The 18,282-nt window shown below is 53.1% G+C and overlaps 7 protein-coding genes across 7 annotated transcripts; 4 read left to right on the top strand and 3 right to left on the bottom strand.

Moving 5' to 3' along the window:
* The first annotated feature begins 601 nt into the window (after positions 1-601).
* PV09_05407 (uncharacterized protein) lies at positions 602-2,885 on the top strand. Its single transcript, XM_016358910.1, has 3 exons — positions 602-1,017; positions 1,099-1,530; positions 1,607-2,885. The coding sequence occupies exons 1-3, from the start codon at positions 771-773 to the stop codon at positions 2,128-2,130; spliced, it is 1,203 nt and encodes a 400-aa protein (XP_016213049.1). The 5' UTR covers positions 602-770; the 3' UTR covers positions 2,131-2,885.
* A 1,522-nt stretch (positions 2,886-4,407) lies between these two features.
* PV09_05406 (uncharacterized protein) lies at positions 4,408-8,189 on the top strand. Its single transcript, XM_016358909.1, has 4 exons — positions 4,408-4,893; positions 4,953-4,969; positions 5,056-5,166; positions 5,241-8,189. The coding sequence occupies exons 1-4, from the start codon at positions 4,779-4,781 to the stop codon at positions 7,389-7,391; spliced, it is 2,394 nt and encodes a 797-aa protein (XP_016213048.1). The 5' UTR covers positions 4,408-4,778; the 3' UTR covers positions 7,392-8,189.
* Positions 8,176-9,448, bottom strand: PV09_05405 (uncharacterized protein). The gene has a single exon (XM_016358908.1). The coding sequence runs from the start codon at positions 9,131-9,133 to the stop codon at positions 8,558-8,560; it is 576 nt and encodes a 191-aa protein (XP_016213047.1). The 5' UTR covers positions 9,134-9,448; the 3' UTR covers positions 8,176-8,557.
* A 540-nt stretch (positions 9,449-9,988) lies between these two features.
* PV09_05404 (uncharacterized protein) lies at positions 9,989-10,737 on the top strand (the record flags this gene model as incomplete). The annotated part of the gene is made up of 2 exons (XM_016358907.1): positions 9,989-10,134; positions 10,176-10,737. 2 exons carry the CDS (start codon positions 9,989-9,991, stop codon positions 10,735-10,737), a joined length of 708 nt encoding a protein of 235 aa, XP_016213046.1.
* A 317-nt stretch (positions 10,738-11,054) lies between these two features.
* PV09_05403 (uncharacterized protein) lies at positions 11,055-12,386 on the bottom strand (the record flags this gene model as incomplete). Its single annotated transcript, XM_016358906.1, has 1 exon — positions 11,055-12,386. One exon carries the CDS (start codon positions 12,384-12,386, stop codon positions 11,055-11,057), a length of 1,332 nt encoding a protein of 443 aa, XP_016213045.1.
* Positions 12,387-13,518: 1,132 nt separating this feature from the next.
* On the bottom strand, positions 13,519-14,759 carry PV09_05402 (uncharacterized protein; the record flags this gene model as incomplete). Its single annotated transcript, XM_016358905.1, has 5 exons — positions 13,519-14,149; positions 14,200-14,219; positions 14,266-14,315; positions 14,364-14,406; positions 14,706-14,759. The coding sequence occupies 5 exons, from the start codon at positions 14,757-14,759 to the stop codon at positions 13,519-13,521; spliced, it is 798 nt and encodes a 265-aa protein (XP_016213044.1).
* A 540-nt stretch (positions 14,760-15,299) lies between these two features.
* On the top strand, positions 15,300-16,793 carry PV09_05401 (uncharacterized protein). The gene has a single exon (XM_016358904.1). The coding sequence runs from the start codon at positions 15,934-15,936 to the stop codon at positions 16,255-16,257; it is 324 nt and encodes a 107-aa protein (XP_016213043.1). The 5' UTR covers positions 15,300-15,933; the 3' UTR covers positions 16,258-16,793.
* The last annotated feature ends 1,489 nt before the right edge of the window (positions 16,794-18,282 follow it).

Below are 18,282 nucleotides of genomic sequence, written 5' to 3'. Positions count from 1 at the left end.
AGGATTCACGCCAAGAGGAATGATGGAGCCTATGCTCACCACCGAATAAGGGGACGGCCAACAGAGTTCGCGACTGTTCGAGAACGACACGGCCGAGGCGAGCAGGATGAGGGGGCGGTGGGAAGTAGGATGCAGCATGCAGAGGAAACGGAGCTGGATTCAAAGACCATTGCGCACGCCGCACGCGTGCCTTCACACCGCGATCCTTTCGTCTCTGAGCACGCTGGGCTATCTCACGTCAACTTCGAAACGCAAAGCGGGTGGCGGCATGCGCGCAGCGAACCGTGCAAACGGCACGTCCAAGGCACGCTCACACACACGTGGGGCGAGCCTGAGGCGTCGCGCGAACAAGCGCGGCCACGGCCTGGCGTAGCCGGAGCCGGAACCGACGACAACCGATGCGGAGCGTGGGAGGATTTCCAGCTGTCGTTGTGGCGCCGGGAGAGCGGCGGACGTGCGGATGGGAGTGAGGACGTTAAAAGAGGTGAGCAGGTGTTTGCGGCTCCACGCTGCTTTACGATCCCTGCCGATGACGCCAGACGAGTGAGCGCAGCCGGGGGGAGGAACAAAAGCATGGCACGACGAGGAAGCAGTTCGTCAAGCAAAGGTCTTTCCGTGTGGGACAGAGTCCTCGAACTTAATCGCCTTTCACACAGCCGCAGACAGTCCATTGTGTTGAAGTCGTCGTGGAAGTTTGCCCTTCTCTTCTGCCCTCCCCGTACCGCTTGGATCGTGTGAACTTCCGCTCGGATCTGTAGCTTGCTTTCGCAATGGCGGTCAACACAGGTATCGCGGGGAACAACTTTCTGACCAGCTTTAACACCACGGTTCCTAAGCTGTTTATCACTGCTGAGACGGACGACGTGACCGAATTTGACCAGGTCACGCTCAAGCACTGGCGCGAAGAAGGGTTTGATGTCACATATGTGCCCATGGGAAAGGGAGGCAAGGCATACATCGAAGAACTAAAGAGCATCCCGAATAGGCTGCCGCTCGGAGAATATTTTGCCATCATTGGTACATTGTTTTCCTCATTTCGTTCAGCCTCTACATGAACCGGATTTTGTCTATGTCGTACACTGACACTCATACTCCCAGCGTACGGCGACGCAGCGGCCATTGTGCTAGAGCACTTCCGCCGGCCGTCCAATAAACTCTGTGGCCTCGTTGCATATTACCCCTCCTCCATCCCGGACCCCAACAACCAGTTTCCTATCGGCACCAAGGTCCTCGTGCACCTCGCCGGCGAGGAGGTCGGCGTCACCCGCGCGCCAGAGGTGCTGGGTATCCAAGGCAAACGACGGACGGTAACGCGTGCAGTGCCCAAGGGCAGCATCCCTGGGGGACGCCTGCAACTCGCGTATCCAAGTTATTCGTACGAGGGCGCCGAACCGGGGTTCGCGGAGCACGACCTGCCTGAGTACAACAAGATAGCCGGGCGGCTGAGTTGGGGACGGAGTCTGGATACGATACGCAAGGCGTTCAAGGTCGAGGTTGACCTAGAGCGGGTGTGGGAGGCACACACGGAGCGTAAGTATTTAGTCAATAAACATCATCGGGCAACACAGAAAGGCGGCTGACTCTTGCCCTCGTTCTCACGCGCTAGTTGAGTTTGTGACCAAGGATGCGCACAAGACCATGGCAACCATGGTCGCCAACCCGTACGTGAACCACGTGCCAACGCTGACGGGCGGCATCGGCAGGAAGGATCTGCTGCGCTTCTACGACGAATTTTTCATCCCAAACAACCCACCATCGACGCGCATGAAACTCCTGTCGCGGACGATAGGGGCAGACAAAGTGGTGGACGAGATGTACTTTGCGTTCGAGCACACACAAGAGGTGCCGTGGATGCTGCCTAACGTGCCGCCGACCAACAAGACGGTGGAGGTAGCGCTGGTCAGTGTGGTATGTATCCGGGGTGGCAAGTTGTACCATGAACACATATACTGGGACCAGGCGTCGGTCCTGGTGCAGATTGGGCTACTGGATCCCAAGCTCATACCAGAGTCGTCCGGCCTGAAGGGCAAGCTGGACAGGCTGCCGGTGGCAGGGGCGGAGAGCGTTCGGAAAGTTATGGACGAGGAAAGCGAGCAGAGTAACGAGCTGCTGGACGCATGGTGGGAGTAGCGCCAACGAATCGAGGTGGTCAAGATCTGGTCCGGTAGCGTATCTAGTCGAGCTAGAGAACCAAGCTAGTACGTACACTTATGTGATTTTGTTAGATGGCAGCAGACAAAAGGGGAGAGGGATGAAAAAGCAGGAAGATGGCGATGTGTGTCCTTTTGCTAGTCCCGCAGTTCTGGAGGAAGATCAGAAAGGCAGGGTGGAGGAGACGCGGGTTGCGATTCCCTGTTTGCTCTGCCACTGGTAGCGAGATCGACATGAGCCGAAGCACAAGCCGGTCCGGGTCAGCTTCAAGGTCATGATACAAAGACGCGAGAGGCATCCCCCCCGTGGGATCCGAGGTGGTTATTATTGTTGATGTCTGATGTGTTTCTACGGCAGCTGCAGCTGCAGCTTCTTCTGTCGTTGCGATTGCGGGAGCAGCGGGGCTTGTCGATACTGTAGCTGCTGTTTTTCTTACTGTTGTAATCGCCGCTGTTGTTATACGTGTCATCTGGGATACCCGTATACACCCATTGCTTCCGTAAAACACCAGCAGGGAGTCGACTGCAGGCTGCCAACGAAGCCCGGCATCAGCTCACATCCGGCCTCGTCGTCTTGGGTGCACATGGGGATTTGAATTGGAGTTGAAACAAACGGTCAGTCTTAAAGGCCAGTGCAGGGTGCGATGAGGGTTCTCGTCGAACTCTTGCAACGTTTCGATAATGCAGGACGACAAAACCGTTTTCGGCTCAAACAAAGATTTCCTGTGTAGGTCAAGACACAGACGAAATCCACGCCGAAATTGGGGGTCACGTGATGTCCATGCGCGCGAAATTTCTTTGCACCCCAGCCGGAGCTGAATCTTTTCCCTTTTCTCTTCTCATTCATAAAACACTTTCAATGAACGCATAATCAACCGTCAATTCCATTCTTATCCCGTGGGCTGGTCGGTCATATTGGCGTACTAGAGCATGCTCCTTGCTTTGCAGGCGCTTTTTAGGCTTTGGCGTCGACGACGACGTATACCGTTGTCCCAAGATGCTGAAGCCACCTGCGTGCCTGACATCTTCTGACAAGCGTAAAAAGTGCCGTCTGTCTATCTGACGTGCTTGACGTCCTGCATTGAATCCTTCACTGCGCTCTCGTTCTGAGTTGGCGATTGTTTGGTTGGGTTCACTCGGTCTGGCGTTTCGGGCACGGCTTGGCCTCGTCGCACACGGTGCGCTGGAACGGCCAACCAGCTGTGCACCAACGTTCTAGGCCGTCTGCAAAGCAGCGAGAAGGGTAGCATAACGAAGAGGACACAAAGCAAGAGAAAAGTTGGGCGTCGGATTCGGTGCCGACCGCGCGGTCCCTGTATGAGTCGGGAATTGGTTCCAGCCGTAGATCAGACTGTGTGCATTCAACCACACGTGCATATGAGCACATCCAGTGTAGACCTTAAGATCCTGTTGGTAGAATTGCACCTCCGCCATCACGTCTCTTATTTTTACACCTGCGTCTCAAGCACAAGACGTTCCAAGGTGTCCTTTGCAAGCGAAGAAACAAAGAGGCTTGCTCTGCCCTTACTCGAACACCGCCACGCACGCGCTGATTGGCTGCTAACAGGCGTTGCGCATTTCAAAGCTGGTGCAGATTACGCGGGGGAAAATCGAGGGCAGAAGAAACGGGAAAGCAAGCTGGGAAAACACATAGAGCATACAGGCCAGCCGGACGCGGAGGACCACAGCAGGACAAAGAGGACGCGGAAGAACAAGTGAACGAAGGACTTGGGCGTGAGGCTCAGCCAAAGAAGGCGGGAGAGAGTGCTTGTCTAGCGCAGGTGAGTGGTTGTCCAAGTAGCAGAGACGAGTGTCAGAAGCGAGCGATGCAGTGAGAGAGCGAGGAGCGAAGAGAAGAGAAGAGAAGAGAAGAGAAGACGACGGCGGGAGGCGGCCCGAAGTGCGGTGAAGAACGACGACGGCGACGGCGACGATGGCAACACCAGCGGCATCCGAACCAACGCTGGCCTGCGTTCTGCCTGCTTGGTGCAACGGCTGCTGCTGCTGCTGCTGCTTGTTACCTCGCCTCGTCTCCTCACTCTTGTTTTCTCTGCTCGCGATTCTCTTCTCTCTTCGTGGTCTTCTTCACCTCACCGCCGTCGCCGAGGTTCTTCGCCGGTTTTTTTCACCCGAGTTGCGCCTCTCCAGCGGCGCTCCGCTCGTCTCTGGCTCGTTTTGCCCGTGAGCCGCGCCGCCGCCGCCGACGACCATCGTCCCATCGGCGCACGCTGCGATTACGCTGTACCCAGGCGGCGATCCTGCATGGCTCCCCTTTTCTCGCCGTCATGCCCCATGTCGCCGCAGCGGAGCATCCACTGATTTAAAAAAGCACACGACAGGCCCTGCCTGGCGCTCCAAACCCACCCCGACCCCCTGTCGCAACAGGTGGTAGCTTTCCCGCATTTCGCGTCAAAGTCAAAGAACCTCCGTCCCTGGCTAGACATCTTCTTCGTCGCCGTCGTCGTCTGCCGTCTTAACTCGAACACCTCAACGCGGCGTCTTGCTTATCCTGCCCCCGGATCTGCCCTCTCCCTCATCGCCATCTTCGGGGCTCCCTTCCCCTTCCCCCTTCTCCTTCTCCTCGTCCCCGTCCTCGTCGCTCGTCACGCACGGGCTCCTCGTTCGGCCATGGCAGGTGTTATTAATAAGAGGCAGCAGGTGCGCAACGAGCGCGCGCTGCAGGAACTGATCAAAACCGTTCCCGGCAACGACAAGTGTGCCGAGTGCGGCGCCAAGAACCCAGGTACGAACGTCGCGCAAAGTCCTCATATGGAAGAGTTTGCTGTGCTGACCTGCAGATAGGATGGGCGAGCTGGAGCGTGAGTTGGGCCCTTCGCCCGTGCCCGCCGATGTGTCCGATGGCTGGCAGATGGAGAAAGCACGAATTCGCTGACGTTTTGCGCAGTTGGGCATCTTTCTCTGCATACGATGCGCCGCCTTGCACCGCAAGCTCGGCACGCACATTTCCAAGGTCAAGTCGTTGAGCATGGACAGTTGGTCAAACGAACAAGTCGAGGTTAGCCGGAGCACCACCACGAAGACCGCGAGCTGGGCAAAGCCGAAAAGTACAAAACTGACGTGCTGGTGCAGAACATGAAGCGAGTGGGCAATGTGGCGAGTAACAAGCTGTACAACCCGAAAAATGTGCGGCCGGCGATCCCAATTGACGCAGACGAGGTGGATGGCGCCATGGAGCGCTTCATCCGGCAGAAGTATGAGCACAGAATCTTCCAAGCTGGCTCGACGGGTTCCAACACGACCTCGCCCGGCTCTCGACACAACACAGGAAGCACGAGTTCGGATGACCGACCTCCAGCGCTCCCTCCCAAGCCGAGTAAGCGTTTTTTCTTCTCCGGCCTAAGGTCTACTTCGTCCACCGTTCCACGCCAAGGCGCGATGAGTCCGCCCACATCGCCCGGCTACGATCAGTACGGCAACGGTGAATCGTCGCCTTCAGCAAAGGAAAACAGAAAACACTCGAAATTCCTCGGAGCATCGGTGGCCAGTTCGAGGGATGACGGTCTGGAGCGCAAGATTCAATACCTAAAGGACATGGGCTTTCCTGACGAGAAGCGGAATGCGCAAGTGCTCAAAGGACTGAACGGCAATGTAGACAAGGCAGTCGAGACTCTGATCCGACTCGGCGAGGGTGGCGGAATTGATACTATGCGCAACCAGCTCCCCACTCCGCGAGGAACGCCTGTTAACGGTATCACGATCGAAAAGACTCGTCAAAATTCAATTCCAGCCCAGAACAACAACCCGTTCGACCGACCAGATACGAACAAGTCGCTCCCGCCGCCTCCAACGGCATCGACAGATCGAAGCATGTCCCCGCCACAGGCGTACAACCCATTCGCGCAGCCAGCGCAGCAACAGGTTTCGCAGCCCCAACAGCAGCCCTCGATAGATCAAGCTTTCAGCAACATGTCCCTAGGTCAGCAGCCTTCACAGCAACAGGCTGCTCCTGCCGCACCGCTCTTTCCGAATGCTACTGGTGGCTACGGAAGCCCACAACAGGCCGCCTACAATCCGTTCATGCAATCCCCACACGCACCTCCCGTGCCACAGGTACCACAGCAGTACAGCCAGTTCACTCCTCCAACCTCCACGCACGTTCCCCAGCAAGGCTTCCCTCAACAGCAACCTCAAACGACACAACATGCTGATCCTACGCCGAACCCTTTCCTTCGCACCTCGCGGTCGCAAAACTTCAATCCGAGCAATCCGTTCGACACCCAAGGCCCTTTCAATGCGTACAGTACGACCGCGACGTACCCCCAGCCCCAGCAACCCCCTGTGGCACAGATCTTCCCCCAGCGTACAGGCACGAACAGCTTCAATCCGTTCCAGGCCTCGAATCCTCCAGGGCAATCTGTATTTGGAGGACCAGTTACGTCTTCACCCGCCGGTACCCCCTTTGGTCAGCCTGGTGGTCAGATGACCGGAAATTCCTATCCCTTTGGACAGCCCGCATCTACATCGTCACCTTTGGCGCAGTCTACAAGCAGTAACTTTCCGTTCCCACAGCAAACCGGCAGCTCTTCTCCATTCGGTCCGTCCACGAGCAGCAGCGCGCCCACACCCTTCGGCCAGCAAGCAGCTACCAGCTCGTCACCGTTTAGTCAGGTCAACACGAATGCGTCTCCCTTCGCATCTGCTGGGCCTGTGCAGATGCAGCAGGGCTACCCTCATTCGCCTCCAGATACGCAGTATCAGACACCCCAGTCCCCATTCGGCCAGCCACCATTCCAAACCCCAGCTTCCGCGCCACCACAGCAACAAAGCATGTTTCCAGCACCCGCGCAGCAGACTCAGCAAGGGACCTCGCCGTCTACGCATTTACCGCCGCGCCATGACAAGAACTCGATTCTTGCGCTGTATAACATACCCCAAGCAACACCACAGCAGCCACAGCAAGAGCCGCCTCAGCAGGCGCAGCAGAACGGTTTAGGGGGTGGAACGGCCGTTCAAGATTTCGGGAGCCAGCAGAACCAGGCACGGCCGGTCATGAACACGCCTCAGCGATCGGTCACGATGCCGGTGACCAACACAGCGACGGGGGCGCCAAATCCGTTCGCTTCGCTCGCGTCGATGACGAAGCCCACGGCGGTGCAGAACAGCAGTGCCTTCGGCTTGACGGGCCCGTCGCGCGAGAGCGTGGACTTCGCTGGTTTGGCCATGATGAGCGGGCGGCACAGCCCGGACGCTTTCTCGGGCCTAAGCGCTCGGCTACGATGATTGAACCAACCTTCCATGCTTCCGCCTCCATTGCTGTTTCTTTGTGTATGCCACCATCTCTGTACGAACAAGAGAATGTACATAATACTACCATCATGACGCTTCACTTGTCTATGTAGCCACCTTCCAAGCTGTTGAACTGGACATGGGCTTGGATTTTTCTTTTCTTCCATTTTTTTCACTCCTGTGAACTTGCGCATAACGAGCGCAAGTCTTCCATGTTGTGTGCGAAAGCTTCGGTCAAAAAGGCTCCCTCACTACCATTTCTCCCGCTGTTTTTCGACATCTATGGTGGCATACGAATATGGGTTCCTTATCTCATCCGTCTTCCCTTCTGGCTGTTCTACCAATCCCTCCCTGCACAGACACTTCCATACTTCCATCTTTTACATCCTTTTTATTTGGTCATGGCGCCTTGTCTTTGTGCGGCGGTTTGTACGAACAGCTAGCTCTGGAAATTTGTAATCTGAATCGCATCCCCTTTTTTCATTGTAACTGCTTTCTCTTCTTCCTTTTGCGTCGCCCCAGAACCAGCTTCCCTTCTTTCCTTTTCATTTAACTCATATGCATTATCTATTTGTATGTAGACAGCGCGTGGACACATTCCGTTTTGGAGACTTAAGACACGAGCTTGATGTGAGCTTCTGGGCGGATGATGAGCTATATAGAGCGTTGAAAGACGTTGAGGATGCATGGGGGGAATTTTCTGTTGGTCTTTATGATGTGTGCGAGTGTGCGTGTGTGCGTGCGCGTGTACGGTGTGTAGGTGATAGCGTTGAGGCGTGGAGAATGTACAACTTTGGCGTCCGCTTGCTTAGGCGCTGAGTTCGGCGCCACCATGTCACATTTCTTGCATTTTCATTGAATGTTTTTCCTCTGTGCTAGCAGTTTTCTATGACACGCAAAAGTGATCCTGGTCCTCTCACAGACCCGTCTCGACCCAAGGATTATCCTCCGCTCCATGTCGTCCACGATGCCGCCCTTCTGCCTTTGCGACCTTGATAGAACTTGGTTCAATCCAGTCCCGAGACAAACCAACTCGTGCCTTGCGCGGCAATTCTGCACTTCAACTGCGTCACTACGATGCAACCGCGCTGGCCGTACTCGCCCATGGTTCGAGCGCGTGGGCTTGGAGACGCAAGCACGCAGCCATTGACGACGAGATATCACGGCTCGAGTGCCTCTCTCGCCTCGTCGGCTTCGATCTCGCTGGCAAGCCATTCGGCCTCTCTCTTCATCTCGTCCTCGCTCCTCGGCTTCCGATCCTCGTCCGCGTCGACTTTCAGCCTCGCCCGACCGTCGGCGGCGGCGGCGGCCTCCTCGCTCTCCCTCAGGTGCGCGCCGACGTCGCCCTCTGGCCCGTCCATCATCTCGTAGATCTTGTCGGCACCGCCGCGGTGGTCCAGGTCCGCGCGGCGCCGAGGGATGATGTGCGCGTGCACGTGCGGCACCGTCTGGCCCGCGTCGGCGCCGTCCTGGATGGCGATGTTGAGCGCGCTCGCGCCGTACACCCGCCCCACCGTACGCGACACCCTCTGCGCCGTCAGAAACAGGTCGCACACCTCGTCCGGCGTCAGGTCCGCGAATCGCGCCACCACCCGCCGCGGAGACACCAGCACGTGGCCCGGCAGAATCGGCTTCAGGTTCACGATCGCGAAGCTGAGCGGCGTCAGGTGGAAGACCGAGTTGGTCACCACGAACTTGCCAAAGTGGATCGGCTTCGTCACGTTCAGCGACGGCATGGTCGTCTTCCTTCTCGTCCGGCCTTTTCTTCTCTTTTATTTTTCTTTCCTCTCCGCTCGTGCCCTTTCCGAAACTCCCCTTTCTCGTTCTCTTCTATTCTTTTCCCCTGACGTCTCTTTTTGTCCTGTTTGCTTACCGCTCCAGAAGAATGGAGTACCGATCCTGAGCAAGATTTACAGATGTGGAGACTCGCTCGGAGGCGTTGGCGCGCAAGGCTTGACGTCGCGAGAACGCTATTCCGAATCTGAATTCGGATCAGTTCTACAGGTATCTGGCTGGGAGCAAAGATATATACATGTCAACGTTGCCGGATGCTCTTCAGGAATATATTACGCCAGATCTGGTTTTTGCGAGACCTAATAGTCTTAAAGCATGCATTTAGTGGCGGCAGAGCTTCCCAATTCAGACCAATAGAACTAAGAACATCCCTATCGATGACCAAAGCTCAGCGCTAGCACAGCATTATCTTCGGACCTGTGAAGATTTCCACTCCTCTTGTATGCTATTTATTGACGTGTTTTGGTCAAACCAGTCTTTCAGGGACCATGGCTCCAATAAATGACGTTATCCGGCCTTACCAAAACAGATGTTCGTATTCAACGACATTCTCTGAGGTCAGAATGCGTCGATTGCAAACAGATGCCACAGGATTCGGTGTCCGATGCCCCGCTTTTGGCCGGGATATCGAAGCTTAATTTTCTGTGCCGTAGAACCCAGATATGCAGAGCGGTCTCAGCTGGGCCGGGAGGATTATTTCGCCGAGTGCGTCGTTCCACCACCTGATGCAAGGAGGAACTTGGGAACACGAGCATCACTCAATGTAGCTAGCGTCCTTAAAGTTTGTCAAATCGTAGATGCCGAGTTTGCTCATCAAGCTTCAACGTCATCTCACATTCAGTCCTACCACGGCTTCGTTTGACTCTGGACAGCTTTCTTCAGCATCGCATTGTCCTGCTCTAGCTGATCTGCAGCCTTTTTGGACTGGCCGCCTCAGCTGCTCGTGCGTTTTGAGCGTCCTACAAAGCGCTGACCCGCGAAAAGCAAGATCACATTATTGTTGCTAGTTTTTTTCTTTGTCCTGTCGCTCAACCCGGACACGATGACCTCGTTATTTCCAAGAAGTGAGTACGCTGAAGACCAGCAGTATGCCAAAACCATTCTTCGCTTCCACTGCTGGCTTCGCGGCCTGACCACGGGCGCAATCGTAGCGGTCCCTACGGCCGCGGCGTCGACTTTGATCTGGGGCCCTACAAGTCTACCTGTGTTCAACAACCGGCTTTTGGTTCACTCGTTCCGAGGCACGGTCGCCGGTCTGGTCTTTGGCGCCGTCGCCGTCGAAGGCCGCATGTTTGGCCGCAGCGACATCGAATGGAAGGACAGGAGCTACCGATTACTGGCTAACAAAGGCCAGATCGAGGTGGATAACTGGACTTTGATCGGTGGAGCTATTGGGGGACTTCTAGGTGCGAGGAGAGGGCTGATCCCGCTGAGCCTCAGTCAGAGGGTGCTTGCAGGCGTCGGCTTAGGAAATGTCGGAGGCACCTTGGGATACGTGGGCTGGAGATACGGTGTCAACGGTGGTAAGTGGCCTGAAGACAAGTAAAGTTGGCCGCAAAGCAGACGCGACAACGTTTATACAACTGATTTCCTCTCTTCTTTCACGGTCTCACAGCTCCCGAGTGCCGCGGTGATGAAAAGGCTTCGAAAACAAAAAAAAAAGCTAGTCTGTGATCATCTAGTTGATGCGTTACCTACAAAACAATGATCTTCGCCTCCGGACTTAAGGTACTTTTCGACAAAGGTGGTACAGGCTTTCGCACTTCTGGTTTGCGCCTCACCTTTCTAAAGCATTGGGAATTTCATTTGCCTGCTATGCACCCAAAAAAAAGACAAAACAAAAATCGTGGCACACATTTCTCATTACAACTTCTGCAGCTCGACTTCCCCACCCTCCTCCTCATCTGGCGGTTTTGTTGCTGTTGCCGCCCTCCCCGGGTCCTCTTGGGCATCCTCATGCTGATGCAGTCGCATGTTGATGAACAGTGCGTAAAGACCAAAGTCGTACATGAGGCGGAAACTTCCGGCCACGACAAAAGCGATCCAGAACCGTTTGTTGCCCGCCAGAATTCCCGTAATGCTTGGACCGGCCGTGGACGCCAACGTTCGCAGCATGGCCGTTATACCCAGAACCGCCGTTCTCTCTTCTGGCTTGACTACCGCGGCGATAAATGCCGCTCGCGGTGCCTGGTCCATGTTGTTCAATCCGGTGCGCAGGAAAAACAAGCCCACCGTCAAAATGACGCTGTTCGGAAATGGGAAGAGGAGAACTGCTGTCGAGGATGGTACGTGGGTGAACACCATCGTATTCACAAGTCCCAGCCTCCTCGCCAGCGGAGCTGCGAAAATTGTCGAGAACGACGCCAAGAGATAGGAGACGGAGGTGATGTCACCAAGAGTCGATTTCGGCAGATGAAATTTCTCGTCCATATAGTAGTTTGTGAGTGTGTATGGCACCATCCCATCTGCGGCCGAGTCAAGAGCCAGCAGAAGCCAGAGCTTATACATGACGGATCTCGTTGGCGGGGAGATTTCCGCAAGTCTTCGTGGAAAGAAAGTCAAAGCGGCTATCAGCTTCGACTGAGGCTTCCCATTTGGTGATCTCCTCTTTGCAGCTGCATTGGACTCCTCTTCTTCCATTCCCTCAAGCGTATCGCTCTCGCTGTCTGATGCAAGCATCATTTCCGTCTCTTCCACCAGAGTTTCCTCGCTTTCAAGTGGCAGATGCAACAGTTCGCACTTCTTACTGAGACACAATACGAGCAGACAGTTCAGCATTCCCATTGCGATGTACATGAAGAACATGGCATGATAAGCATCTTTGAGCGTCCAGTCGCCTCGAGACTGCAAGTAGTGGACCAGTCTACCAGAAAGCTCCGCTCCTAGTGACGACCCAAGACTCGAAAACGTGACGTACCAAGAAAGGACGTCCGATCTCATGTTCGGCGTGGTTAGGTGGCTAAGAATCGACTCTTCTACGCTTCTAAAGGGACCAAAGTCGCCTCCCGTTGCGCTGATCACGCCAACGACGGCCGCGAACAGCAGGATCCAGAAGTTCTCAAAGTAGGCGAACACAGCGCCGGAGAAAACCATGAGACACGAACCGCCCAGCAGTATCTTCCGTCGTCCATATTTGTCTGCGACCAGCGTGAGAAGCGTGCCGAGAACCACGTCTCCAGCCAATGTCAAGGTCATGAACAAGCCAATCTGATAGTCTGAAAAATTTAACGAGGCGAAAAAGAGAGCTGCGAACTCTATTTAGCCGTGCTCGTCAGCTTTGCTCCTTGAAATCGCTCGCGCACCTAGGATCAACGAGTTTGTGCCGTACGCAAACATCCGTAGCGACCGCTGACAGATGATAATCCAGGCGTCCTTGCCCGTCTCGACGACGGAATTAAGACCGAACTCGCGATAAAGCCATTTCGCCTTGTCGAGAACGACCGCCATGACCTACGAAACCTCCCAGAACGAAGTGGAACGTTGGTCGCGGTCCGCAAAATCCAAATGCCAACACGCGGATATGGCGAGCCAGGAGAAAGTTTGAAAGGTCAAGAGATTTGTGCGACACGCAATGGTAAAACCGCAGCTGTACAAATGACTGTGAGAAAATGCCGATCGCGGCACTCGTGGCTCCAGCTTGCCAACGGCCGGCCGATTGCGCAGCGAATCGGAGAAATTGTTCGGGAATAAGTGACCAAGGGAAGAACTTGGACGAAAGGTTCGAATAGGATTCTTCCACCGGTTGACGGTTGCAGGCGAACGAGAATTTTCAAAGCATTGTAATTCGTCAACTGTACGAACAATGCTCATGTTGCGCAATCGAAGGTCCGAGAAGGAGGCCGACGTGGCCGTATGCCGGGTAACCATTCCAAACCACATGCTTTCGTTATTCAGATCGAGCTTGGGTCTAGAAAGGAGACAAAGTCAATCAATTTAGCAACCTTAGTTTCATGTTGCAATCACTCCGTAGCTGTGATTGCACTGAGAAGCAAAATTTAAGCAGCTCGAATATTCAGAGCTTCAAAGCTAGGCACCAGAATCCCAATTATTCAAGGCATAGTTTCACAAACAATGCAAATGGGAAGTGGGAGAGAACCAGAAATACCTCTCAGTTTCATAATAATGGTATGCATCGCGCAATAATCATAATAGCGATTCCTCGCCCCTACTAGAGGATGTCGTGGATCCGTAACCCATGATATTTAAGCCCCATATCAAGTGAAGGACAGCGGAGCGTCACCTAGAGCAGGTCACAGGGAAGCCCACGCAAAGTTACGCCTAAAATGCGGTCCCGATAGCATTGATATTGGTCTTTCAAAGCCGTATATCAGCGGGCCATCTTGGTACGTTCGTTCTCATCCCCAATGCGTGGTGGATCCTTACTCCTGGAACGGTCTCTGCTCATGCTTCTTCGCCTCTCGCCCTCTTTTCGGAACATTTCAATAGTCCGTAACATCCTCTTTCTCCCTTCTTTCGCATCGAAATGTTCGTTTCGCAAGCTCATGGAGATCTTGTCCGTACTATCCGCCTGCAGCAACTTGTCCAGCAAGAGCTTCTCCATGATCATGCACACAAAGACGCCGCAGTCGCTTCCATTCTCTTGCTGAGGGGTGTCCCGCATGCTTACAAATCTCAAGTGTTTGCCTAGAAGGATTGACAGTTTCTGACATACGTTATGCGCAGGCGCGTTATTGTCCCCACCTAGTGAGTCGTAGTGGAAAGCAACTCCATCAATCTCGGAAACAAGTAACAGAGACCAGTGAGATCCACTCTCTGCTATGGTAACGGATGTAGCATCATTCACCGGGAGGAAGATGTGCGTGGTTTTTGAGAAATCGGGAAGAGCTGACTTGAGACTCAAGGGGTCTCGTGTTTGAAGAAGCATAAAACACATCGAAGGGCGCAAGAGCACGATGTTTGCGCGTGGATACTTCTTCAGCTTTTCATGTTCGAGATATCTACATACAAGGTCAGACTCTGGGGGCGCAGGCAGTGCATGTAATCGTACTCCTGCCAAAAGGCAATGTCCTATCCTTGTTAACCTTTGTAGGTCGAAGTAGTTTGAACAGCTTACGTTGTCGGTCAACCAATCATCTCGTATTGCGTCGACATCGAGTTTCGTTACTAGGCAGGATCAGCACGGTGCAGTATCGCATCGGAAAGTGCACGCACACCGCACGTCGTGGTAGCTCAGATACGCATCATCTGGACTCAGCTACTGGCATGTCAGCATGTACTTCATCTTGTAAAGCAATGATGCAAGTGCCGTGGGTCGCAAGCACGTCGTCCTATCCAATTGACTGAACGAAGCTTGCGTCCACGAAACGTATTGCGAGGCATGAAGCTGGGAATCTACTGCCCCGGCTTTTCACGACTGGTCGTGCGACCCCATTGTATACATCCAAGCCATCTTTCTGGCCTTCAACCTCCAGGTTGCAGGCATCCGATATACCCGCAGAGTTGATCGCGACAAGAGGCAGCACATCTTTGCACAAGTACTCAACGCCGACTTACGTGATCTCCAAAATGCCTGCTCACCCTTCCACCAAAAGGGTGGAACTCTGGCATTCTCTATTGATCTTTCTCCCGCCGGCGTTTTTATTTTCCAATCGCGCAGATGTTGTTTGCGAGTTCGTGAAGTGGAGAAGGCGGTAGCAACGTGAAACGTGATGGGGAGCGTTCTTCGCGTAGTAGGCTTCGCAACAGTACTTATTGAAGAATGAAAAGAATAAAATCGCAAGGTTCAATGCCCAGAGCCGCGCGCAATCTTAGGACAAGACGCTTCATCAATCTTGACATGCTTTGGAAGCGGAGGGAGTGAACGTCATGGCCTTAGCCAAATCAAGCCGTCTAAAAATTGCGGGACCCCGGCCGCTGTTGCGGTACGGAAAGTTCAGTCAACTTAAGTTGCGGTACCACAAGAGACACACGCACACACACACATACATACATGCACATGTAAATACTCCGCTTGTGTCTCGCCTGTCTTCGAACGGCCGTGTGTCGAAGAACCGTTGCCAGTCGAGGCTCTTGATATGAACAGCGGCACAATCACGTCTTCGATTTGTCTGTGGCGTGCTTTTCCCTGACACACTGATGGGGCCCATCGTCTACCAAAAACATTCTTTGCACGAGCTTGAACTGTTGTTTCAGCAATAACATCTCCCGCTCCAAACTGCCCCCTCGGAAGCTAAGAACGTATCCGCTCTTGATCTACGCTCGTTTTCATGCCTAAACGCATCACATGGAGTTGCCCGACCCTTCAAACATGCGTCGTTGCATCGCTCGTGCCACCACTCCTGCCCACGAAGAACCTCTCATGCCTTCCACCACTCTCCAAACCGTCTCAACCAAGCCCGGATGGATTCTTGCCCACGCTCCACAATAAGTTCTTGATGCAACCAATGAGCGCAGTCTCACACTCTACAACATGACGCACGAAACGATGCGAGATATCGTACATCTCTTTAAGAATCATGCGGTGCCTCTCCTCTAGTTCAGACTCCCACATGGCTTCTGTTTGTGCGTTCTGACTCTCAACGCTATCTGGCTCCACGCCCGTCAAGCTCCCAGGTCCTGCTTCTCCGCTATTTTCTCTGACGTGCTCCATTCCGCCTGATTTCTCTTCGGCGAATTTATGTGGCAAAACGCCCATAAGTCTCTGCACGAAACTTGAGTTCATGCTAAGAGTCGAACTGATGCCGATAAATGGATTCGCTTCGATTGTTTCCAGGCTGTTGGTATGTATGTTTGCTTCACCATTGAGCAATCGGGATTTCGCGCTACACCCTTTTTTTCTCTTGGCCTCAGACGCTGTCACTACTGGTGCCTTTTTGTATTTACCGTGGTTTTTCGCCTTATGGAGCTTGACCTCTCGTTTGTGGGCTGCCTCGGACTCCACGAAAGGATCCTCGGATTTATATGGTTTACAAACTGGAGTCATCGAGAGAACCCCTCGTTCGACTTGATCAGCGCAGCTAATACCTCGACGTGCCAACGTTTGGATGGACTTCATGACGCCATGTCCGCCTCTAGAAGTGCGAAGCATAGGCCTCTCTTTCCGTAATGACGGAGACGACCTGTCTGTATACGATGTGTTTCGCGATATTTCGCGCTTCCCAGACGAGTCAATATTCAATTGAGTACAATCCCATCGATCAATGGGGATGAACTCCTCGTCATCGAGGCCTTCTGCAGAAATTTTGAGACGTTTTGCTGCCCTTTGACTTAAGGAGGCTTTTATCTGGCGCTTACTCGCGTTGTTTCTGGGTACTATCTGAGTGCTACTTCTATCTTTGAGCTTCAACATACTCGTCGAAGTCTTCATCTCGAAGTCCATTTCCTTGTGCTTTTGCGCCGGATCGAACTGACTTTTTAGCAGTTCAGACGGTCTAGAGGATGGTGGCATCAAGGAAAGACCATTCTTTGTTGCTTTCATGCTTGTCTCTGCTTTTGTGAAGCTTGGAATTTGATTCAATAAAATGTTCTTTCTGAGCCTTTGCACGTTTGTTTTGGTGGCATACCAATCATATATCGATGGCGAACGGTGGCTGAAGTATATCATCGCTTTGGACGATTTAATAGTAGTAGTAGACTGGCCAGTGTTCTCTTCGCCGTTCTTTTTTCGGTCAATACCAAGAAATATTCTGTTGCTTTCGTTACTGTCGCTGTGCTTTGATGATTCAAACAGCCTGCTGAGCTCTGAATCAGTTGTGGTAGACTCCTCGTTGAAATTTTTTGGACCGGGCTTGGTGCATCGTGGCTGCTTTGAGTCTTTATTTTTGAACAAATCGACAGAAGCAACATTTCTGGGCAATTTCTGCTGTTTTCCTTCAAACTTGGTTTGTGAAGCTCCTTCAGCGACTGTGCTGGCAAGCGTTTCAGTCTGCGGAGTGCTAGGCGCCAACTTTGCCTTCTCTGCTATATGGCTTTGCGGTCCAGATGTAAGGACCCCGTAACTTCTATCAGTCTTCTGGGAGGCTTGGTTCTTTTCCAGGTCCACACCAGCTCGTAATTGAACCTGTGATATGCTGCGGCTTTGTTTAATGTCTTTCTCCGTTCCCAACTTGCCAGTTTTCTTCATTCTTTTGCAAGGTATTTCGTCATCCGAAGAAGGAAAGCAAAAGATGTCTGAAATAATTTTATCCTGTGCCTGTTTGGATTTCGACTTCCTTGCTCCGAACCACTTTCGAGGGGCTGGGGGTTTGTCCCCAGATCTTGTCGTATCTTGCTTTGCTTGTGTAACATATGAATCTAACGCTTCCGTGACTGGCTGGGCTGGTCGTATTGCAGATTCTTTTGAGGTAAACATTGATTTACTCCCACTAGTAGTCATCGATGTCTCAGTCAGCTCGACTGGATTTTTTGAAACAGCGGTTTGCAGTCGCACACGCTTTTCCACCGCAGAAATAGACTTGCTTGACGGTGATGACTCGAGTAACGCACGATCTTGCTCATGGCTTGTATCCTTACTCGCCAAGCCAGAGGCGGCTTCTCGAGCCTTATGCTTTACAATGAAATTATTTTCAACACCCGCTCTCGACTTTTCCCCATCTTTTACCGCGGTGAGTAAACACGAGTTACCACCGAAGTTGCCATTTCGTCGTCTAGTTTTCCCAAATTTCTCTGCTACGTTATGCTCCCCGGATCTGCATCTTAGAACATCCGCAACCTGTGAAGGCAATGTACACCCTTGTACCCATGCCGAGTGAATTACTTCCTGTGCGGCACGTACTGCTTCATGATTTTGGAAGATCAGTTTAATACTTCTGCCACTTCTCTTTTCGGCGTTCATAACGAAATTATTCTTGGTGCCGAGCAAGTACACTATAAGACTTGTACATGTTAAATTCTTGTGTTTTTCATTTGTTTTTACCGGATCTTCCTGTGCCTCGAGGCGTTCGATCATGGAATATGCAATGTCGATGAATAAGGGTTCGTTTTCCCGAGGAGGTACCAAAGTTATGACGAGGCGGTCATCTACGATGCATTCAAGGGAGCTCCTTGAGCTGAGCAGAATCTGGGGATTGTCGTCTGTAACTAAATTAACCTCAATTGCGTCGATCTCGACTGTCGATGGACGGCTGCTCAA

This window comes from Verruconis gallopava (assembly GCF_000836295.1).
Source record: "Verruconis gallopava strain CBS 43764 unplaced genomic scaffold supercont1.17, whole genome shotgun sequence".
NCBI classification, from domain to species: Eukaryota; Fungi; Ascomycota; class Dothideomycetes; order Venturiales; family Sympoventuriaceae; genus Verruconis; species Verruconis gallopava.
The sequence above is the reverse complement of the archived record's forward strand: the minus strand, read 5'-3'. Positions and strand labels throughout refer to the sequence as shown.